The 21,652-nt window shown below is 42.9% G+C and overlaps 1 protein-coding gene across 1 annotated transcript in view; it reads right to left on the bottom strand.

Annotated features, from left to right (window-relative positions):
* GPT2 (glutamic--pyruvic transaminase 2) overlaps nucleotides 1–21,652 on the bottom strand; it is a 326,120-nt gene that overhangs the window by 176,469 nt on the left and 127,999 nt on the right. The window contains exon 4 of the mRNA XM_053701929.1: nucleotides 8,198–8,331. Within this exon, the coding sequence (XP_053557904.1) occupies nucleotides 8,198–8,331 (134 nt within the window). The remainder of the gene's footprint in view (nucleotides 1–8,197; nucleotides 8,332–21,652) is intronic.

Genomic DNA, 21,652 nt, shown 5'->3' with positions numbered 1-21,652 from the left:
AAAAGCCCATGTGGAAGCCACCGCTCTAGTAGAGTGAGCTGTAATCCTTTCAGGAGGCTGCTGTCCAGCAGTCTCGTATGCCAAACGGATGATCCTTTTCAGCCAAAAAGAGAGGTAGCTGTAGCTTTTTGACCTCGGAAATCTTTGGTCGCTTGCAAGTAAAACTTTAAAGCACGAACCACGTCCAAGTTGTGCAACAGACGCTCCTTCTTAGAGGAAGGATTAGGACACAGAGAAGGAACAACAATTTCCTGATTAATATTCTTATTAGTAACAACCTTAGGAAGGAATCCAGGTTTGGTAGGCAAAACCACCTTATCAGCATGGAAAACAAGATAAGGCGAGTCGCATTGCAATGCAGATAGTTCAGAAACTCTTTGAGCCGAAGAGATAGCAACTAAAAACAGAACTTTCCAAGATAGAAGCTTAATATCTATGGAATGCATAGGTTCAAACGGAACCCCTTGAAGAACCTTAAGACAAACTCCATGGCGGAGCAACAGGTTTAAACACAGGCTTGATTCTAACTAAAGCCTGACAGAACGACTGAACGTCTGGAACATCTGCCAGACGTTTGTGCAGTAGAATTGATAAAGCAGATATCTGTCCCTTTAAGGAACTAGCTGATAACCCCTTCTCCAATCCTTCTTGGAGAAAGGACAAAATCCTAGGAATCCTGATCTTACTCCATGAGTAGCCTTTGGATTTGCACCAATAAAGATATTTATGCCATATCTTATGATAAATTTTCCTGGTGACAGGCTTTCAAGCCTGAATCAAGGTATCTATGAACGACTCAGAGAACCCCCGCTTGGATAAGAGCAAGCGTTCAATCTCCAAGCAGTCAGTCGCAGAGAAACTAGATTTGGATGCTGGAACGGACCTTGAATCAGAAGGTCCTGTCTCAGTGGCAGAGTCCATGGTGGAAGAGATGACATGTCCACTAGGTCTGCATACCAAGTCCTGCATGGCCACCCAGGTGCTATCAAAATCACAGAAGCTCTCTCCTGTTTGATTCTGGCAATCAAACGAGGAAGGAGAGGAAATGGTGGAAACACATAAGCGAGGCTGAACGACCAGGGTACTGCTAGAGCATCTATCAGTAATGCCTGAGGATCCCTTGACCTGGACCCGTATTGAGGAAGTTTGGCATTCTGACGAGACGCCATCAGATCCAATTCTGGTGTGCCCCATTGCTGAATCAATTGTGCAAACACCTCCGGATGGAGTTCCCACTCCCCCGGATGAAAAGTCTGACGACTTAGAAAATCCGCTTCCCAGTTCTCCACTCCTGGGATATAGATTGCTGATAGATTGCAAGAGTGAGTCTCTGCCCATTGAATTATTTTGGTAACCTCTATCATCGCTAGAGAACTCTTTGTTCCCTCCTGATGATTGATATATGCTACAGTCGTGATATTGTCCGACTGGAATCTTATGAATCTGGCCGATGCCAGCTGAGGCCACGCCTGAAGCGCGTTGAATATCGCTCTCAGTTCTAGAATATTTAATCGGGAGGAGAGCCTCCTCCTGAGTCCACAATCCCTGTGCTTTCAGGGAATTCCAGACTGCACCCCAGCCCAATAGGCTGGCGTCCGTCGTCACTATGACACACGCTGGCCTGCGGAAACACATTCCCTTGGACAGATGATCCTGTGACAACCACCAAAGAAGAGAGTCTCTGGTCTCTTGATCCAGATTTATCTGAGGAGATAAATCTGCATAATCCCCATTCCACTGTTTGAGCATGCAAAGTTGCAGTGGTCTGAGATGCAAGCGAGCAAACGGAACTATGTCCATTACCGCTACCATTAAACCGATTACCTCCATACACTGAGCAACTGACGGCCCGGATGAAAAGTCTGACGACTTAGAAAATCTGCTTCCCAGTTCTCCACTCCTGGGATATAGATTGCTGATGGATTGCAAGAGTGAGTCTCTGCCCATTGAATTATTTTGGTAACCTCTATCTTCGCTAGAGAACTCTTTGTTCCCCCCTGATGATTGATATATACTACAGTCGTGATATTGTCCGACTGGAATCTTATGAATCTGGCCGACGCCAGCTGAGGCCACACCTGAAGCGCGTTGAATATAGCTCTCAGTTCTAGAATATTTATCGGGAGGAGAGCCTCCTCCTGAGTCCACAATCCCTGTGCTTTCAGGGAATTCCAGACTGCACCCCAGCCCAATAGGCTGGCGTCCGTCGTCACTATGACACACGCTTGCCTGCGGAAACACATTCCCTTGGACAGATGATCCTGTGACAACCACCAAAGAAGAGAGTCTCTGGACTCTTGATCCAGATTTATCTGAGGAGATAAATCTGCATAATCCCCATTGCACTGTTTGAGCATGCAAAGTTGCAGTGGTCTGAGATGCAAGCGAGCAAATGGAACTATGTCCATTGCCGCTACCATTTAACCGATTACCTCCATACACTGAGCCACTGACGGCCGAGGAATGGAATGAAGAGCTCGGCAGATGGATAAAATCTTTGATTTCCTGACCTCCGTCAGAAAAATGTTCATGTCCACCGAATCTATCAGAGTTCCCAGGAATGGAACTTTTGTGAGAGGGAGAAGTGAACTCTTTTGTACGTTCACCTTCCACCCGTGAGATCTTAGAAAGGCCAACACAATGTCCGTGTGAGACTTGGATAGTTGGTAAGTAGACGCCTGGATTAAGATATCGTCCAGATAAGGCGCCACTGCTATGCCCCGCGGCCTTAGAACCGCCAGAAGGGACCCTAGCACCTTTGTGAAAATTCTGAGAGCCGTGGCCAACCAGAAGGGAAGAGCCACAAACTGGTAATGCTTGTCCAGAAAGGCGAACCTGATGAACTGGTGATGATCTTTGTGGATAGGAATGTGTCCACGGTGGTCATATATTGACCCTCCTGGATCATTGGCAAAATAGTCCGAATGGTCTCCATCTTGAAGGATGGGACTCTGAGGAATTTGTTTAGGATCTTGAGATCCAAAATTGGTCTGAAAGTTCCCTCTTTTTTGGGAACCACAAACAGATTGGAGTAGAACACTTGCCTCTGTTCTGTTTCCGGAACTGGGCAGATCACTCCCATGGAACATAGGTCTTCTACACAGCGTAAGAAAGCCTCTATTTTTGTCTGGTTTACAGACAATTGAGAAAGATGGAATCTCCCCTTTGGGGGAGAATCTTTGAAATCTAGAAGATACCCCTGGGTTACTATTTCTAAAGCCCAGGAGTCCTGAACGTCTCTTGCCCAAGCCAGAGCGAAGAGAGAAAGTCTGCCCCCTACTAGATCCGATCCCGGATCGGGGGCTACCCCTTCATGCTGTCTTAGTGGCAGCAGCAGGCTTCTTGGCCTGTTTACCCTTGTTCCAAGTCTGGTTAGGTCTCCAGACTGACTTGGATTGAGCAAGATTCCCCTCTTGCTTTGCGGCAGGGGAATAGGAAGAGGGACCACCTTTGAAGTTTCGAAAGGAACGAAAATTATTTTGTTTGGTCCTCATCTTATTCATCTTATCCTGAGGAAGGACATGGCCTTTCCCTCCAGTGATGTCTTAAATGATCTCTTTCAGTTCAGACCCGAATAGGGTCTTAACCTTGAAAGGGATGGCTAAAAGCTTAGCTTTTGATGACACATCGGCAGACCAGGACTTAAGCCATAACGCTCTGCGTGCTAAAATGGCAAAACCTGAATTCTTCGCCGCTAATTTAGCCAATTGGAAAAGCGGCATCTGTAATGAAAGAATTAGCTAGCTTGAGAGCCCTAATTCTATCCAGAATATCCTCTAATGGAGTCTCAACCTGAAGAGCCTCTTCCAGAGCCTCAAACCAAAAGGACGATGCAGTAGTTACAGGAACAATGCACGCTATAGGTTGGAGAAGAAAACCTTGATGAACAAATATTTTCTTCAGGAGACCCTCTAATTTTTTATCCATAGGATCTTTGAAAGCACAACTGTCCTCAATAGGTATAGTTGTACGCTTAGCCAGGGTAGAAATAGCTCCCTCCACCTTAGGGACCGTCTGCCACGAGTCACGCACAGCGTCTGATATGGGAAACATTTTCTTAAAAGTACGAGGGGGAGCAAACGGAATACCTGGTCTATCCCACTCCTTAGTAACAATTTCCGAAATCCTCTTAGGGACCGGAAAAACATCAGTGTAGGCAGGAACCTCTAGGAATTTGTCCATTTTACACAATTTCTCTGGAACTACAATAGGGTCACAGTCATCCAGAGTCGCTAAAACCTCCCTGAGCAATAAGCGGAGGTGTTCTAGTTTAAATGTAAAAGCCGTCATATCTGAATCTGTCTGAGGAAACATATTTTCAGAAATCTCTCCCTCAGCCAGCAAATCCCTCACTTCAGAACATTGTGTGGGTACATCGGATATAGCTAATAAAGCGTCAGAGGGCTCAGCGTTTGTTCTCACACCAGACCTACTGCGCTTCCCCTGCAACCCCGGCAGCTTAGATAAAACCTCAGTGAGGGTAGTATTCATAACTGCGGCCATATCTTGCAGGGTGAAAGAATTAGACGCACTAGAAATACTTGGCGTTGTTTGTGCGGGCGTTAACGGTTGTGACACTTGGGGAGAATTAAATGGCATAACCTGATTCTCTTCTGACTGAGAATCATCCTGCGACATACTTTTAGTAGCTAAAATATGCTCTTTATAATTTATTGACCTTTCAGTGCATGAGGGACACATTCTAAGTGGAGGTTCCACAATGGCTTCTAAACATATTGAACATTGACTTTCCTCAATGTCAGACATGTTGAACAGGCTAGTAATGACTACAAACAAGCATGAAAACACTTTATTTAGTGAAAAAAATAACTATCTTAAAAAACGGTACTGTGCCTTTAAGAGAAAAAAAAGCATGCACGTTCTGAATAACAGCCTAAACATGCACCAAATTTTTCAAAATTTTGTATGTAGACCCACTATAGGTAGTTAAGATTGCATCCAAACCGAATCGAAAATAGGCCCAGATCCGGAGAAAGACCCCTGCTGTGGCCCTACCTGCCCTTAGGGATCGAAAGTGTGGGGTAAAAGCTTCGATTTGGCCCAAAACATACACCAGGGCCCTCAGGAGTTAGAGCTTGCTGACAAACTAACTGCGCATCTGAGGCGCGAAAATAGGCCCCGCCCATCTTACTCGATGTTTCCTGAGCCTTAAAGAACCGCACCAGAGCGGTTATAACTAGCCATGTGGGTTCCAAGACCCGAAAATTAAGCCATGTGTGTCCTAATAAAGTTGCCCAAAACGTTTATTGCCCACAAAAACGTTAAGCACTCCCAACCAAAAAACGTTTGCTCACAAACATTTTACATTCAGTGTCAACCATATATGTACCATTTAAAAATAACAAACTCTTGATTGAAGAAATTAAAAACTAATATTTTATCACCTCTTTCACTTTACCCTTCCTAGTACTTAGAGTAGGCAAAGAGAATGACTGAGGGGTGGAGCTAAGGGAGGAGTTATATAGACAGCTCTGCTGTGGTGCTCTTTGCCTCTGTAGGGAAGGATAATATCCCACAAGTAAAAGGATGAATCCGTGGTCTCGTCTTACTTTTATAGAAGAAATAGGAGTAGGAAGGAATAAGGTGGACAAATATGTCCACATGCCTCCAGGGAAGGTGGTCTCACTGGTAATTAATATACCAGACCAAGATATTACAGTTTAAAATGTATTTAAACCATCTATAATATGTGCAGATCTTTTGTAGTACAGTGATCAATTTTAATGAATTTATAAAAGAAATAAAATAAACCCTAATATTCCATTAAATTAATAAATGTTTCAATGGAAACCACCTTTGTGTATTTGTGCTCTAGCGTCTAGCCATTCACCAACTGAGACCTTATACAGCAGTCAGTATAATGATAGGACATACACAAAAGCTAGGTTCCCCATGAGTATTGGGAGTTTAATCTTGAGTGCAGCAGAAATCACAAAGATGCCTTAATTTCAGATCCTGTTACTGGGGTGAGGCTTGGTATTAGCAGGGATTCAAAAAACAATATCCAGCAGTGTGATTATTATTAAAGTGACGGTAAACTTTCCCCTTTTATAAATTAGATCCGGAATGTTAGTGATATTTTAGATGTTTAATAAAGAAGTTGCGCTGTAACTTACCTTTTAATGTAAAAATAAAATTAAAATACCCCTCGCTCTGCCACCCACTTCAAAAGACAATTCTTTTGTGAGCTAACAGTTTGAATTGTTGTCCAATCAGTGCTCTAGCTACAACAAAAGAACCATATGGGGAGTGTGCTGATTGGACAACAATTCAAACTGAAAAATTTACTTTTGAAGTGGTGGGCGGCAGAGAACGGAATATTTGAATCTCATATCTATATTAAAAAGTTATAGCTCATCTTTATTACAACTGATGAATAAAACTACATCTAAAATATCACCTACATTCCAGACCTGATTTTAAAAAAGGGGAAAGTTTACAATGACTTTAATTTGCTAGCCTAACACTTTTATTATGGAACACAGCTTAGGTGACAAAATTGTCATACAACATCTGTGCTATTTATATTAATATTTCTTAATCTAGTGGGGATTGTTGACATGTATAGATCCTCATTTTAAGGTCTAGAACATACCTCAGAACATTGAAAAAACAACTTCTAACACACACCTTTGGTCTTGAACATTCCTTAGAACCAGGGAAGAAACTACTTATAAAATAGAACACACACCTTTGGTCTTAAACAGGGGTCTCAAAGTATCGGCCCCGGGGCCACATGCAGCCCTCAAGATAGTTTCATCTCGCCCTCAATTGTTTAATAGGTAAACCATAAATTTGGGCTGTCAATTTTTATTTTAGAGTTCTAAGAGGTGTAACTAGTTGATGTTCTATATAGGCACTCATAAGATAAATATAAAGACAAGCTTCATGGCAGCTACCGGGGAACTCTACTTGCTATACCTTGGGTAACTACTTTTATATTGTTAATAACCAAAGATTGTCCCTATTTTATTGTGTTGCCCCCCCCATATGCTGGCGTAACCTTCAATTTAAATTGTTCAGCTGTATCTTTCGGTTTGCAATTGTTATGAAAAACTAAAAAATATAATAAATAAATAAAAAAATAAAAAATTATATAAATGTCACTTTTTATGGTGTTATCCAATTACAGCATGATCACTTCACTTGGCACTCACAAGATAAATAGACAACTGTGTATGTCTATTGTGGGCTACAACTCCCACCATTCACTACTACTTAGGTAAATGTCACTTCCTAGTATATCCAATTTCGGAGCACTTACTAAGTTCAAGCAGCCCCCATGGGAGAAGAACCCTTGGCTAGTGGCCCCCAGATACATTGAGCTTGATAACCCTGGTCTAAAACATTCCTCAGAACATGAAAGAAACAACTTACAAAAGAGAAAAAAAAAAAAACACCTTTGGCCTAGATATAACCTAAACAATGTATTTACCCTGCACATCTTGATATTTCAAATGCAATAAAACCTTGTGCAGTTTCTTGCTTGACCTGCTTGAAAAGTCGACATGCTGGTCTTCTGTTTCTCCCTCCTAAGTCTAGAAGATAAAAAGCCCTCAGAGGAAGTATGCGATCGAGAAAAATGCTGATCTCAGGAAGAATAGGAAGCTCTGTATTTATACCTCCTATGAACCATGGCAATTCAAGGTGAACAAGAAGGCTTGGATTGTGAGAAAACTAATGCACATATCTATAGGATCGTTAAGCACTCCGATCAGTAACTTTGGATATTATTTTCTGTATGCTTGATTTTAGAAAGGATGTGAACTCTAACTCAAAGAGACTCCCCTGGAAAATACTGAATCCCTCCAGGAGTAAAGGAGAGGACAGTAACCCATGAAGAAACCTCAAGCACATTATAAGAGGACTCCTCTGAAAAAAACATAAGCACTACAAGCATAACACAATTTAATTTGTCTGAAACAAGTGTAACCTTACACAATGCACAATATATTTCCCTAGTTATGGATTACTAAATATCCTCCTCCTCGTCATTATCGGCAGTAAAAGATTTTCTGCCTCATAATAGACATTTAAGGACAAACACCCTCCCCCACCCAAAAAGCAGCTTAATCACTACAGTTATCTTATCTGTAGCAAAGATGGAGAAAAAGAAAAGTAAGAGCAGAAAGAGAGAAAATGAATATTTAAGCTGCTGAACTTTCATAACGCTTACCATAATGCCCTCACTTGCTCCCGTGGTTAAATAGATATTATTTGGATCTGCAGGGATACCTCCGTCTCGTCTCTCAATATAATGTGCCACATCTTCTCTAATGCAGTCCACACCTTGACTGGCACTATATGATCCTAATTACAATATAAAAATAAACATATTAATGAAACAAGAGGGACTTTTAAAATAGTATGAATGTTTCATATAATTTTAAACAATGTCAATATATCTTTAACAGAAACAAGAAAATATAACAAGGTATAATTTCAATATAGTTCCCTATTAACCTGCTATCACAACAATTAACTGAACACCTGCTGACTGACAACCAGCCAGAATCTGCAAAGCAGTGTCTTAATATTGTTACATCTTGTTGCAGGCTTCATTTGTATATATAACCTGAGTTCAATTGGAAGGATATCCATTCCCACCTTAATAGTTACAATTAAGCTATGGGGGAATATTAACATAGTGTTAACTATATTTCTTATTGTCATTTGTGGGAGGATTCAAAGCTATATAATTAGACTTCCAAGTGGCTTATTCTAATAAAACTTAAATTATGCTTACCTGATAATTTTCCTTTCTTCAGATGGAAAGAGTCCACAGCTGCATTCATTACTTTTGGGAATTCAGAACCTGGCCACCAGGAGGAGGCAAAGACACTCCAGCCAAAGGCTTAAATACTCCTCCCACTTCCCTCATCCCCCAGTCATTCTGCCGAGGAACAAGGAACAGTAGAAGAAATAGGGTGAAAAGGTGCCAGAAGAACAAAAATAACAGACGCCCCACAGAAAAAATACGGGCGGGGAGCTGTGGACTCTTTCCATCTGAAGAAAAGAAAATATTATCAGGTAAGCATAATTTAAGTTTTTCTTCATAAATGGAAAGAGTCCACAGCTGCATTCATTACTTTTGGGAAAACAATACCCTAGCTATAGAGGACACTGAATGCAAAAACGGAAGGGTACAAGAGGCGGCCCATTCTGAGGGCACCTGGCCTGAAAACCCTGACCCAACAAAATCCTGCTTCGTCCGAAACCAAGAACAACTTTTAAAAAAAGGAAAAGGCCCAAGGACACTGATCCGCAGATAATCCACAGCCTTGCTAGAGACCACAGGAACTAGACTCAACTGAGTCAACAGCCTCCAAGAGACACCGTCCCCAGCAGTCGGTCTCCAAACAACACACCCCTTACTAAAGAAAGGGAACAAACTACCGTATTCTTCCACAAAGAAGAAAAGGCATGGAGAAAACATGATTGTATTTGTAATGCGCGGCTTATCCCCCCCCCTTAAGGGACTCAAGGCGCTGCTCATTTTATCAACCTCGAAAGGAGGAAAGGCTGAGTAGACCTCGCCGGGGATCGAACTTGCAATCCTCGGTTTGCTACAGTTCAGAGTAGCCCTAGTGCATTAGTATACTGAGCTAGCTTCCAGCTAGCATAAGGAACTCCAGAAAAAAGACCCCTAAAAAGGGCACAACGAATCCTAAATAAAAACACAGAGCAAAAACCAGAGAAACCGGGTCCGGCTAACAGAGACCCTACCAGTCTCATAGAAACAAAGGGAGGCAACAACCAGACCCCAGAAATACAGAAACCATGAGATAAGGCCGGGAGTCTGAAACAGAGAGAGGATATTCCCCTAACACAGTGCAACCGCACTCTAGAAAGCAACTGAAGACGAAGGTCCCCAAGTCGCAAAAAGGTATCTCAGAATATAAAAATATTCAGAACGAAACCTCGTGCAGCAAGCTCAGATAGGTCTGACGAACAACACCTGAAGCAAAAACACTGCACACTGCAGTCATCTAAAAATGCAGGGCAAGTAGAAAGCAGCTGCAAGTAGAAAGCAGCTGAAGATAGGATTCTTCAGATTGCTAAGTATCCACTAACCAGCGAATAACGTTGCAGGCTATCTAAGAGCCGCCAGTCCTTCCCACAAATCTTGAATGTGGAGAAAGGAAAAACTTTAAAAAGGCTTACTGTACTTCGAATGCTCCGAGGACGAAATAGCAGAGCCACAGATCTCAGATCCTGCTCCAACACCAGACCAGTCCAAGTGACAGACATGTCTGATAGACAGGGGGACAGAAGACCTCAACCACAAGTCCCCAGGAAGAAAAAAGGGGGGACTCACCCACCCCAACAGAGCTCGGGTGCCAAACCAATCCGCTCCTCCAAATAAGGCACTCCCAAGGAGAACCCCCTAGGACCTGCAACAGAGAAAAGTGCAATAGATCCGTAGGAAGACCTGTCACAACTCTCTCAGACAGTCTCTTCGTAGAGGGACCAATTTCCAACAGGTGGAACAGATCCCACAGAGTAGCAGATGCTGCCCCTTACAGAAATAAGCCACCTGATCCAGCCTCCTACATGCAGGGCAGGACAAGGACCCTCCAGAGAGAGGAAACCCCAACTAATAAGGAAGATAAACTATCCCCTCCAAAGTGAAGGGCACAGATAAGAACAGTGTACATGTCCACAAGACACGAAGCCCTAGTATGATCAAAACACAGACCGAATGAAAAATCATCAAGACACCACTGTTGACCCAACAGAGAAAAAGACTCCCCATAGAGGAGCACACTCCGTCCGAAGGAAAAGTCAGGCCTTAAAGTTTATAACCAGTACCCGAAGGTGGATGAGAACTCTGGCCTACCTGCCTTCAAGCCCATGAGCTAGCTCCTATGTCGCAACATAGGGTCCCTGAAAAAAACTGGGTCGTCTCCAGACATCCAAGAAGGATCCAAGACAAGAACTCCAGATCCGGGACCCAGAATCATCCTAGAACGAACGACACCCTCAGTGAACACAAGATACCCCGTCTGAAGCAATCAGACCTCACAGGGGATGAGAACCGGGAAACCCGGAGAATGGGTAAAGGACTCACTCGTAATTCCCAGCCCAAAGGGAAGAGAACACCCTTAGCCGGAGGTCAACCCCCCCCAGCAAGGTACTAGGCCGCAACAAAGTCACGCAATTTCTCTAGAGCCCAAAAACCCCAAGGGCAGCACTAAGGGAAATGAAAACGAGAACAGAGTCACCTGAAAGAGAGTAGAAGAAAGGCTAGTCTCCATAATCCTTTCAGATTAACGTTCCAGAGGACCACACCCAAGGGAGAAGAATGCAAAGCATCCCTAACTAAGGCAGAAAAAGATCCCATAAGCAAAAAGCTTGGAAAAAGAGACAACACCTCCTATCGACCCTGATATGGAGTCGACTAACTCCCGAAGGAAGACAGAGCGTCACGGCCTTCACTTCTTAATTAAGCAGCCAAAGCCTCCACAAAAACTGGACGAAGTCCAGAAAGTCTCGACCCAAAGGCAGAGAACCTCTAAAAGGAATACGTCCTAAAAGGACACTTCCAACGAGACCATGAAAGGCAAAACCGTAAGAACGCCGGTATGAAGGACCTAAATCCTCCAACCCACAACGGGAAGGAACACTCTAGTTCCCGAAAAATTCGGAAAAAACTGAGCATGTTGCCATGGATCTTAATGGAGTCCTGGCCCACTGGATTAAAAGGCGAGTGAGGACAGAACCAATCCCCCATACCCCTAAGCAACCACAGACCCTAAAGTCCTCTCAGGATGAAGTTGAAGCTTGTAAAACAAGACAATCACACAATCATATTGTGATCACTGGGCGCCCTCACCGGACCAACAGGAAATAAAAAGGTGCAATGTATCTGAACTAGGGCTCAAAGACAGAAGGATTGGTACCCAGTCAGGACCAGCCTTAAACCAAGGGCCCTAGCACTGTCAAGACCATACAGAGGCTCCCCCGATGATGGAGAGATAAAGAACAGTCAGACAGACTTTTGTAAACAGAGTGAACAAAATTGCGAGTATCAATTCCAGAGCAGAAAGTTCCCGAAGGAAACATCACACCACAACATGAGCTTTAAACTAAATAAAAATCATCCTCACCAGATGAAAATAAGATAAGGCAACCCGTAGGTGATCGCCTAGGAAGAACAGACAGACCCGCAGGACCAGCCCAACAAGGGTCCGAAACTTCCAAGCTCCGAACTGGAAAAGGATACACAAATAACAGACTATAAGAAGATTACTTCATCCCCTTACGTCTATGTATGCAAGCCAGTCGAAGAGTAAGACTGAGAATCCCCAGACCCCTTAAGAGTGGGATCCTCCAGCAACGCCAAAAATGTGCCTTAGTAGGACACAAAGGCACGCCAGTCTATAACAAAAGGCTCAACATACCTCCGCCGGTCCCGAAAGTTGACCCCCTGAGGCCTCAGGGGCAGTCGTTCCCCAGGAAGGATGAACTAGACCAGGTGATCCCACGCCTGACGAGCCCCAGTTAACGAAACACGGACAGTAACGTAAGCACACCGGGAGGTGCAGATGTGCCAGCGCCAAAGATATGGCCATGCGGAACCGTGTAGCGTTTGGGTTACCTGTATTCGTAGTAACAGTTGATTGTAGGGAACTCATCTCGTGAGAAATAGAATCCCCAGGGACGGATGGCTCAGTGGGCACCTGATTCCACATGGTCAGGAAAACGGGTCACAAGGTAAACAGTGCACTCCATGCAAAAGCGTGCCCGACCAAAAAGGCTGCATCACTAGACATAGGCCGTTATGTTCCAAAATAGCCATGAGCCGAAGCAACACCACACAGTAGCAGACAGAATCACATAAACATGATTATAAACCCCTGTGTTCAATAATCCCCCTCAGGAGATATTAACCCTTGATTCCTAGAAACAAAAAGGAACCTCACTGAGACCCTATGTAAAAGTTATCCCCGAAAGGTTGTAGCCCCTCTCGGATAAACAGTTGAAATTACAATACATCCATGATGAAAGTAAAATGAAACGATCTTAGTGGAATCTACGCCGTGGAACAGGAACACGGTCCTTCAAGTGTGACAGATAGTAGCGTCGCCTCTGCCATGGACTTGAGAGAAAAAAGCAGGCAACAAAACTTGTCAACGCCGATTGCTTGTGGAGCTATTAATATGAGTCAAGATGGTTTTGGAGAAAGACTCTCCCTGCATCTCCGGACTCTAACTTTCACCTATGCTCTCACTGAGAAGCTGGCAGGACTACTTTAAACTCCATTCCCATGCCGAAGAGTACTACCCTCCATAAGAGACTATTGAAAACTTCTGACACTTCTCTGCCAACCTCCTGGGATGAAAGGCAAAGAATGACTGGGGGATGAGGGAAGTGGGAGGAGTATTTAAGCCTTTGGCTGGGGTGTCTTTGCCTCCTCCTGGTGGCCAGGTTCTGAATTCCCAAAAGTAATGAATGCAGCTGTGGACTCTTTCCATTTATGAAGAAAATCTTTGTTTATTCTTGTTGATAAGGGGAGTTATGTGTCTCCCACATTAATAATAATGTATACAGTGTCCATTCGAAGGCCCACCTACTGACTATATTGCGGTAGACACATTTCCTAATACTTTTAGGCCTGACTTGTTTCTATGATACCGCAATTTACAATTGGATTTACTGTAAAACCCTAACATTTTAATGTATTCTTTTCCCATTTTTAAAAAAATAAATAATTAATGTGTATATAATAAAAGTTATATTTTGTTTATGTGGTCCTACCTTGTCAACCATTAGTCTGGACAGAGAGTGCCATGGTTGCATGCTAGAGTGGAAAAACCTCTTTTCTTTCTTATGACACGGTGAGTCCACGGAATCATCAATTACTGTTGGGAATATCACTCCTGGCCAGCAGGAGGAGGCAAAGAGCACCACAGCAAAGCTGTTAAGTATCACTTCCCTTCCCACAAAACGCAGTCATTCTCTTTGCCTCTAGTGCAAGGAGGAGGTGAAGTAATAGGTGTCTGATAAAAGATTCTTCTATCAAGATTTTTTTTGTTTTGAAGCCAGGGCAGGATTGCTCTCATCTTCCATCACAATTTGGGTATAGCTGTACTCCACGTTAGTCTCTTCAGAAGGGCTGTGGTAGCTTTTAAGCAGTTGGGAACTTGTGAGGTGGACCTCACTGCGTTTTCCTAACAGATTGCTGCCCTATGTCAGAATACCAGAGTAGGCTTACTCTGTTCATTCTTTCCACAGGTCTCTGTGAGGAGTGGCATTCTCTCACGCCAGGGACCTCATCCTCCTGCCGGACGGCCAGACTGCAGGTAAGTGCCTTTATGGTATTCTGGGGCTAGGAGGCTGGCACTGATGGGGTTAAGGCTCCCTGCTATTCATTTGGGACACAAAATCCTTCAGGAGTAAGAGTTTTTTGCGGCAGAGACCAGGCACTGTTTGGCATGTGTTATGGAGACTAGGGGTGAATTTCCTTCAAGGCAGGAAGGAGTTTAAATTGTTAGAGGCTTATTGAGGAAAATAAAGTGTGTTGTATTGCTGGGTGATGTTCAGGAGAGCGCGCTTCTCTAGGCACCATTACTATGGGTCTAATATGCCTGTTTTTCTTCCGCTGTCTAAGTGTAAGCGGAGCGGCAGCTGTATTTACAGCTCAATGGCCGGTATGTTTATTTTGTTAGGTCACTGAAGCATAGACCTGAGGGGGATTTTTTAACAAGGATAAGCGCAATTCAATGCATGCCCTCTTTCCCATGCGATTGTGGCCCTGCCTCCTTCTTAGTGAAGCGGAACAGCGCCATTTTAGGGGAATGCTGTTGAGAATTTTACTCCTCCTTGCTCTGCGGCTATAGATGATCTTTGAGAGCGGAGTGGCGTTATTAGGCTGCTTTGTACTGAATCTCAATACCAGAGTGTGAATCATATCACGATGTGTTTAAACTTTCAAATCTTTAAATAATACAGTCTCTTGACATGTTTGTATTAGTACATACTTTGTTAATAAACAGGGTTGTTTTGATTATGAGTGCTCAGGGAAACTGAATAATGTTTTACAAAATGTTTTATTTTTTTCCTTTTTAAGAGCTATGCCCCTGTTACATTCTATAGGTAAGGGTCATTAAATAACTTCTTTTATTCTAAGTCATTTGGCAGGATTTTGGAACTAAAATCTTTCCTAGGTTCATATGTTTGTTGCCTTGGAAGAACAGATTGCTGTTCTGTACATCTGTCCCTCCTATTTAGAATTAATCTTTAGATTGTTGGAGCCTCTCACCTCTTATTATTTTTTGAGACAGATTAAAACCTCTGTTTTTTTCTGTGCTGAATGTGTAGCAAAGATATATGTTGCGCTATGAGCCTTATTTATTCCAGGATGATGCTGTTTCAGACAATGTCACAGTTTTCTCCTTAAATGTCCCTTTCTCCATATATTGCATATAGTTTATCAAAAATGTACATATACTGTATATAGAACAATCAAAAGACCCATACAACACACAATATATTTTGAAATACATATATATTTCAATATATGGTGTGTTCTATGGGTCTTTTGATTGTTATATATATATATATATATATATATATATAAATATAAAAGTACATTTTTATGAAATATATGCAATATATATTTTTGTCCACTAGATGGCTAATGTTAGTTGGAGATTGTAGTTTTTTTTTATAACCACTAGGTGGTAGTATATATTGCATTTACCTGAGTTTGTAAACACAGGAGTGTTAATTGTGATGAAGGGGAGGGATTTAAGGTTTATAAGGTGAAATTCTTGTATGTGGTGTATACAACATGATTAAGGGGTAACACCCGAAACGTCATTGTCCTATTTTTGTTGGAGTAGATGTAAATAAATATACATCTTTTATCATCTTGGAGTGCTGCCATCTGATTTCTTATATTTTCAGTTGTCCCCATTAAGATGTAGATCCTTTCCGAATCCATGGATAAGAAGCTGGACTTGCTGTACTAGCTGTCGGGCATTGTAGCTGAATTCATGTTCAGCTGAGTAGCCTACCTGTGGTTTCATGGATGGTATCCCACAATGGTTTAGTGGTGAACTTGCTGCTTTGAAAGTTGAAAGGCAAGATTTCAAAACCAGCTGTGGCTAAGTACTCTTCATAATGCATGTCCTACATATATCCTTGCCTAAAGCAGTGTTATATAGCATAGGCTTTTTAATTCTGTAGTTGCAGGTTCAATTCCTATGGTTCCTCCAAATCCACGCTCCAGGCATCTCCTTTTGAGGATGAGACCTTGTTTGGACTTGGTCTAGCAGAATTATTCTCTGACTTTAAGGGTACAAAAAGGTGTTTTTTTCCACCTCACGTCAAGGAAGTAAGACTAAAAGGAAGTTTCCTTTTCTTCTTTCTGCAGGGTCAGTTATGGCTTTTGGAGTCCAATCTCACTTTTCATTCTAGGGGCAGATTTATTTTTCTAGGGTATCTGCAATCCAGGTATGATGAGAGGCATTCCTTGAACGGGGTTCAGGATCTTCCTCTCTGGGAGTGATAGTTCCAGTCCAAGTTTGGGAATGGGATCTTGGTACTTACCTCAGGTAACTCAGATTCTGACCTTCAAAGTAATATCTTTTCTCCTTTTTTTAAGGGGCCTGTTCATATCAGACATAGACCTGAAGGTGTTATTTTTCCCTTGATTGGGATCTTCTCAAGTTTCTGAGTTTTTGACATCCCAGACTTTAGTTCTTGGTTTATTTCACAATATATGGTTCAAGTGTCATCCTTGCTCCAAGTAAACTCTCTTCAAGAGTTTTTGTCCAATCTACTTCCCCATGGATGGTAAATTATCTGAAGTTCCCTTGTTCCATCTGCAAGGGTGATTAATGGAGACCCTAATAGATTCTCCATCTAGGAGAAGATAGTTCACAGAGTTCAGATAATCAAGGATTTATTCCTTTTGCTTTCCCTGCAGTACTTGATCCGGTCAACAGCAAGGCTCTTGTGGTACGGTAATTAGCCATTTGCAACCAGTAGGTTGAGATCTTACTTCAGTTGATTTTCCTTCACATTTCAGTGACTCTATGTTTGGAGGGAAGTGGCCTGAGGATTAACCATGGACATCCTTTTCTTTACTGTACTCTATAAATTTTTTCAGGAGTATTTGTCTCGGAACGTGTGCTTCTAGAGACTTTTCTGGATGATTTGACCACGGACGCCTACCTGCTGGGCTGGGAAACAATTTAGGTATTGTTTAAGGCGCAGGGATTATGGGCTTGGAAGTGTCTGATCTTCTTAAACATCTTATAGTGAGAGAGATTATCATTTCTCTGAGGGCTCGGCTTCAGTCGTCCTTAGTTTGGTTCCAATCGGTCTCTTTCACCTCAATGGTTGATATCCACCACTAGGGAGGAACTCGGAGTTCCTTAGCCATGAAGGAGGTGGAAAACAGAATTTATGCTTACCTGATAAATTTCTTTCTTTTGCGATGTACCAAGTCCACGGATTCATCCTAACTTGTGGGATATTGTCCTTCCTGACAGGAAGTAGCAAAGAGAGCACCACAGCAGAGCTGTCTATATAGCTCCCCCCTTAACTCCACCCCCCAGTCATTCGACCGAAGGCCAAGGAAGAAAAGGAGAAACTATAAGGTGCAGAGGTGACTAAAGTTTACATAAAAAATACTATCTGTCTTGAATAGACAGGGCGGGCCGTGGACTCGGTACATCGCAAAAGAAAGAAATTTATCAGGTAAGCATAAATTCTGTTTTCTTTTGCAAGATGTACCGAGTCCACGGATTCATCCTAACTTGTGGGATACTAATACCAAAGCTTTAGGACACGTATGAATGGAGGGACAAGACAGGAACCTAAACGGAAGGCACCACTGCTTGCAAAACCTTTCTCCCAAAAATAGCCTCCGAAGAAGCAAAAGTATCAAATTTGGAAAATTTGGAAAAGGTATGAAGCAAAGACCAAGTCGCAGCCTTACAAATCTGTTCAACAGAAGCATCATTTTTAAAAGCCCATGTGGAAGCCACCGCTCTAGTGGAGTGAGCTGTAATTCTTTCAGGAGGCTGCTGTCCAGCAGTCTCATAAGCCAAACGGATGATGCTTTTCGGCCAAAAGGAAAGAGAGGTAGCCGTAGCCTTTTGACCTCTACGCTTTCCAGCATAGACAACAAACAAAGAAGATGATTGGCGAAAATCTTTGGTTGCCTGCAAATAAAACTTCAAGGCACAAACCACGTCGAAGTTGTGCAACAGACGGTCCTTCTTAGGAGGAGGATTAGGACACAGAGAAGGAACAACAATTTCCTGATTGATATTCCTGTTAGAAACAACCTTAGGGAGAAACCCAGGTTTGGTACGCAAAACCACCTTATCAGCATGGAAACAGAACTTTCCAAGATAGAAGCTTAATATCTATGGAATGCATGGGTTCAAACGGAACCCCCTGAAGAACTTTAAGAACTAAATTGAGACTCCATGGCGGAGCAGCAGGTTTAAACACAGGCTTAAAGGATTACTTTCGTTTACTTTTTACATACAAAATAATACCATATTCTATTTAATGATTATATATGAAAACTTACTGTAGTTTATTTTCCTAAAAACAAAGCATCCATACCTTTTATTTTAGATAATTATTTTCCTGCAATGACGTAAGCATATCCAGCCCACCGTTTTCGCCATTATCTACATAACATCAGTAACCAATTACATTGCGAGCTAATGCATATAATTATCGGCATAATCGTTGCTAATGCGCATGCGCATAAATTAGTCTAGATCGCGCATGTGCATTTCTGATCACTGAAGCCATATTTACCCACATGTAGAGACTTCTCACGCTTGCGCATTAGAATACAAAATCATTGCAATCGGTTATCCAGCCTTTATGCTTACTAAAGAAAGTATAGTGTTTTTCACTGTATACGTTTACTGTATAAGTATTGCATAATGTATCTAACTTATCGTTTGCTCGTTTATTCTAGGGCGATTCTGCAAGTGTTAGCAAGAACATTACTTACGTTAGTTGCGCAGCTCAATCGACTGCTGCTCTATAGATTCTGCTCGCCTGAAGAGCATTGATTATCGCTCTTAATTCCAGAATATTTATCGGTAGGAGGGCCTCCTCCTGAGTCCACAAACCCTGTGCTTTCAGGGAATTCCAGACTGCACCCCAGCCCAGTAGGCTGCCGTCCGTCGTCACAATAACCCACGCTGGCCTGCGGAAACACATTCCCCTGGACAGGTGATCCTGTGACAACCACCAAAGAAGAGAGTCTCTGGTCTCTTGATCCAGATTTATCTGAGGAGATAAATCTGCATAATCCCCATTCCACTGTTTGAACATGCATAGTTGCAGTGGTCTGAGATGCAAGCGAGCAAACGGAACTATGTCCATTGCCGCTACCATAAGTCCGATTACCTCCATACACTGAGCACCTGACAGCCGAGGAATGGAATGAAGAGCTCGACAGGTGGTTAAAATCTTTGATTTCCTGACCTCTGTCAGAAATATTTTCATGTCCACCGAATCTATCAGAGTTCCCAGGAATGGAACTCTTGTGAGAGGAATAAGAGAACTCTTTTTCATGTTCACCTTCCACCCATGAGATCTTAGAAAGGCCAACACTAAGTCTGTGTGAGACTTGGCAAGTTGGAAAGTCGACGCTTGAATTAAGATGTCGACTAGATAAGGCGCCACTGCTATACCCCTCGACCTTAGGACTGCCAGAAGGGACCCTAGCACCTTTGTGAAGATTCTTGGCGCCGTGGCCAACCCGAAGGGAAGAGCCACAAACTGGTAATGCCTGTCCAGAAAGGCAAACCTGAGGAACTGGTGATGATCTTTGTGGATAGGAATGTGTAGATATGCATCCTTTAGATCCATGGTAGTCATATATTGACCCTCCTAGATCATTGGTAAAATAGTCTGAATGGTCTCCATCTTGAAGGATGGAACTCTTAGGAATTGATTTAGGATCTTGAGATCTAGAATTGTTCTGAAGGTTCCCTCTTTTTTGGGAACCACAAACAGATTGGAGTAGAAACCTTGCCCCTGTTCTGTTTTCGGAACTGGGCAGATCACTCCCATAGTAAAAAGGTCTTCTACACAGCGTAAGAACGCCTCTCTTTTTGTCTGGTTTACAGACAATTGAGAAAGATGGAACCTCCCCCTTGGAGGAGAATCTTTGAAATCTAGGAGATACCCCTGGGTTACAATTTCTACGGCCCAGGAGTCCTGAACGTCTCTTGCCCAGGCCTGAGCAAAGAGAGAAAGTCTGCCCACTACTTGATCCGGTCCCGGATCGGGGGCTACCCCTTCATGCTGTCTTAGTGGCAGCAGCAGGCTTTTTGGCCTGTTTACCCTTGTTCCAAGCCTGGTTAGGTCTCCAGGTTGGCTTGGATTGAGCGAAGTTCCCCTCTTGCTTTGCAGCAGGGGAAGAGGAAGCGGGACCACCCTTGAAGTTTTGAAAGGAACGAAAATTATTTTGTTTGGTCCTTGTCTTATTTGACTTATCTTGAGGGAGGGCATGACCCTTCCCTCCAGTGATGTCTGAAATGATCTCTTTCAGTGCAGGCCCGAATAGGGTCTTACCTTTGAAAGGGATGGTCAAAAGCTTAGATTTAGATGACACATCAGCTGACCAGGACTTAAGCCATAAGGCTCTTTGCGCTAAAATGGCAAAACCTGAATTCTTTGCCGCTAACTTAGTAAGATGAAAAGCGGCGTCTGTAATAAAAGAATTAGCCAACTTAAGGGCCTTAATTCTGTCCAAAATATCATCTAGTGGGGTATCCATCTGAAGAGCCTCTTCTAGAGCCTCAAACCAAAAAGCAGCTGCAGTGGTTACCGGAACAATGCACGCTATAGGTTGAAGAAGAAAACCCTGATGAACAAAAATTTTCTTTAGGAGACCCTCTAACTTTTTATCCATAGGATCAATGAAAGCACAACTGTCTTCAATAGGTATGGTTGTACGCTTAGCCAGAGTAGAAATCGCTCCCTCCACCTTAGGGACCGTCTACCATGAATCCTTTATGGTGTCAGAAAAAAAGGAGGGGGAGCGAACGGAATACCTGGTCTATCCCACTCCTTAGTAACAATGTCCGAAATCCTCCTAGGGACCGGAAAAACATCAGTGTAAACAGGAACCTCTAAATATTTGTCCATTTTACACAATTTCTCTGGAACGACAATAGGGTCACAATCATCCAGAGTAGCTAAAACCTCCCTGAGCAATAAACGGAGGTGCTCTAGCTTAAATTTAAATGCCGTCATATCTGAATCTGTCTGAGGGAACATCTGTCCTGAATCAGAAATCTCTCCCTCAGACAACAAATCCCTCATCCCTACCTCAGAACATTGTGAGGGAATATCGGATACGGCTACTAAAGCGTCAGAAGGCTCAGCATTTGTTCTTAACCAAGAGCTACTGCGCTTCCCTTGCAACCCTGGCAGTTTAGATAAAACCTCTGTGAGGGTAGTATTCATAACTGAGGCCATATCTTGCAAGGTGAAAGAATTAGACGCACTAGAAGTACTTGGCGTCGCTTGTGCGGGCGTAACTGGTTGTGACACTTGGGGAGAACTAGATGGAGAAACCTGATTTCCTTCTGTCTGAGAATCATTTAATGCCAAATTCTTATAAGTCAAAATA

The sequence above is a fragment of the Bombina bombina genome, chromosome 1, assembly GCF_027579735.1.
Source record: "Bombina bombina isolate aBomBom1 chromosome 1, aBomBom1.pri, whole genome shotgun sequence".
NCBI classification, from domain to species: domain Eukaryota; kingdom Metazoa; phylum Chordata; class Amphibia; order Anura; family Bombinatoridae; genus Bombina; species Bombina bombina.
The sequence above is the reverse complement of the archived record's forward strand: the minus strand, read 5'-3'. Positions and strand labels throughout refer to the sequence as shown.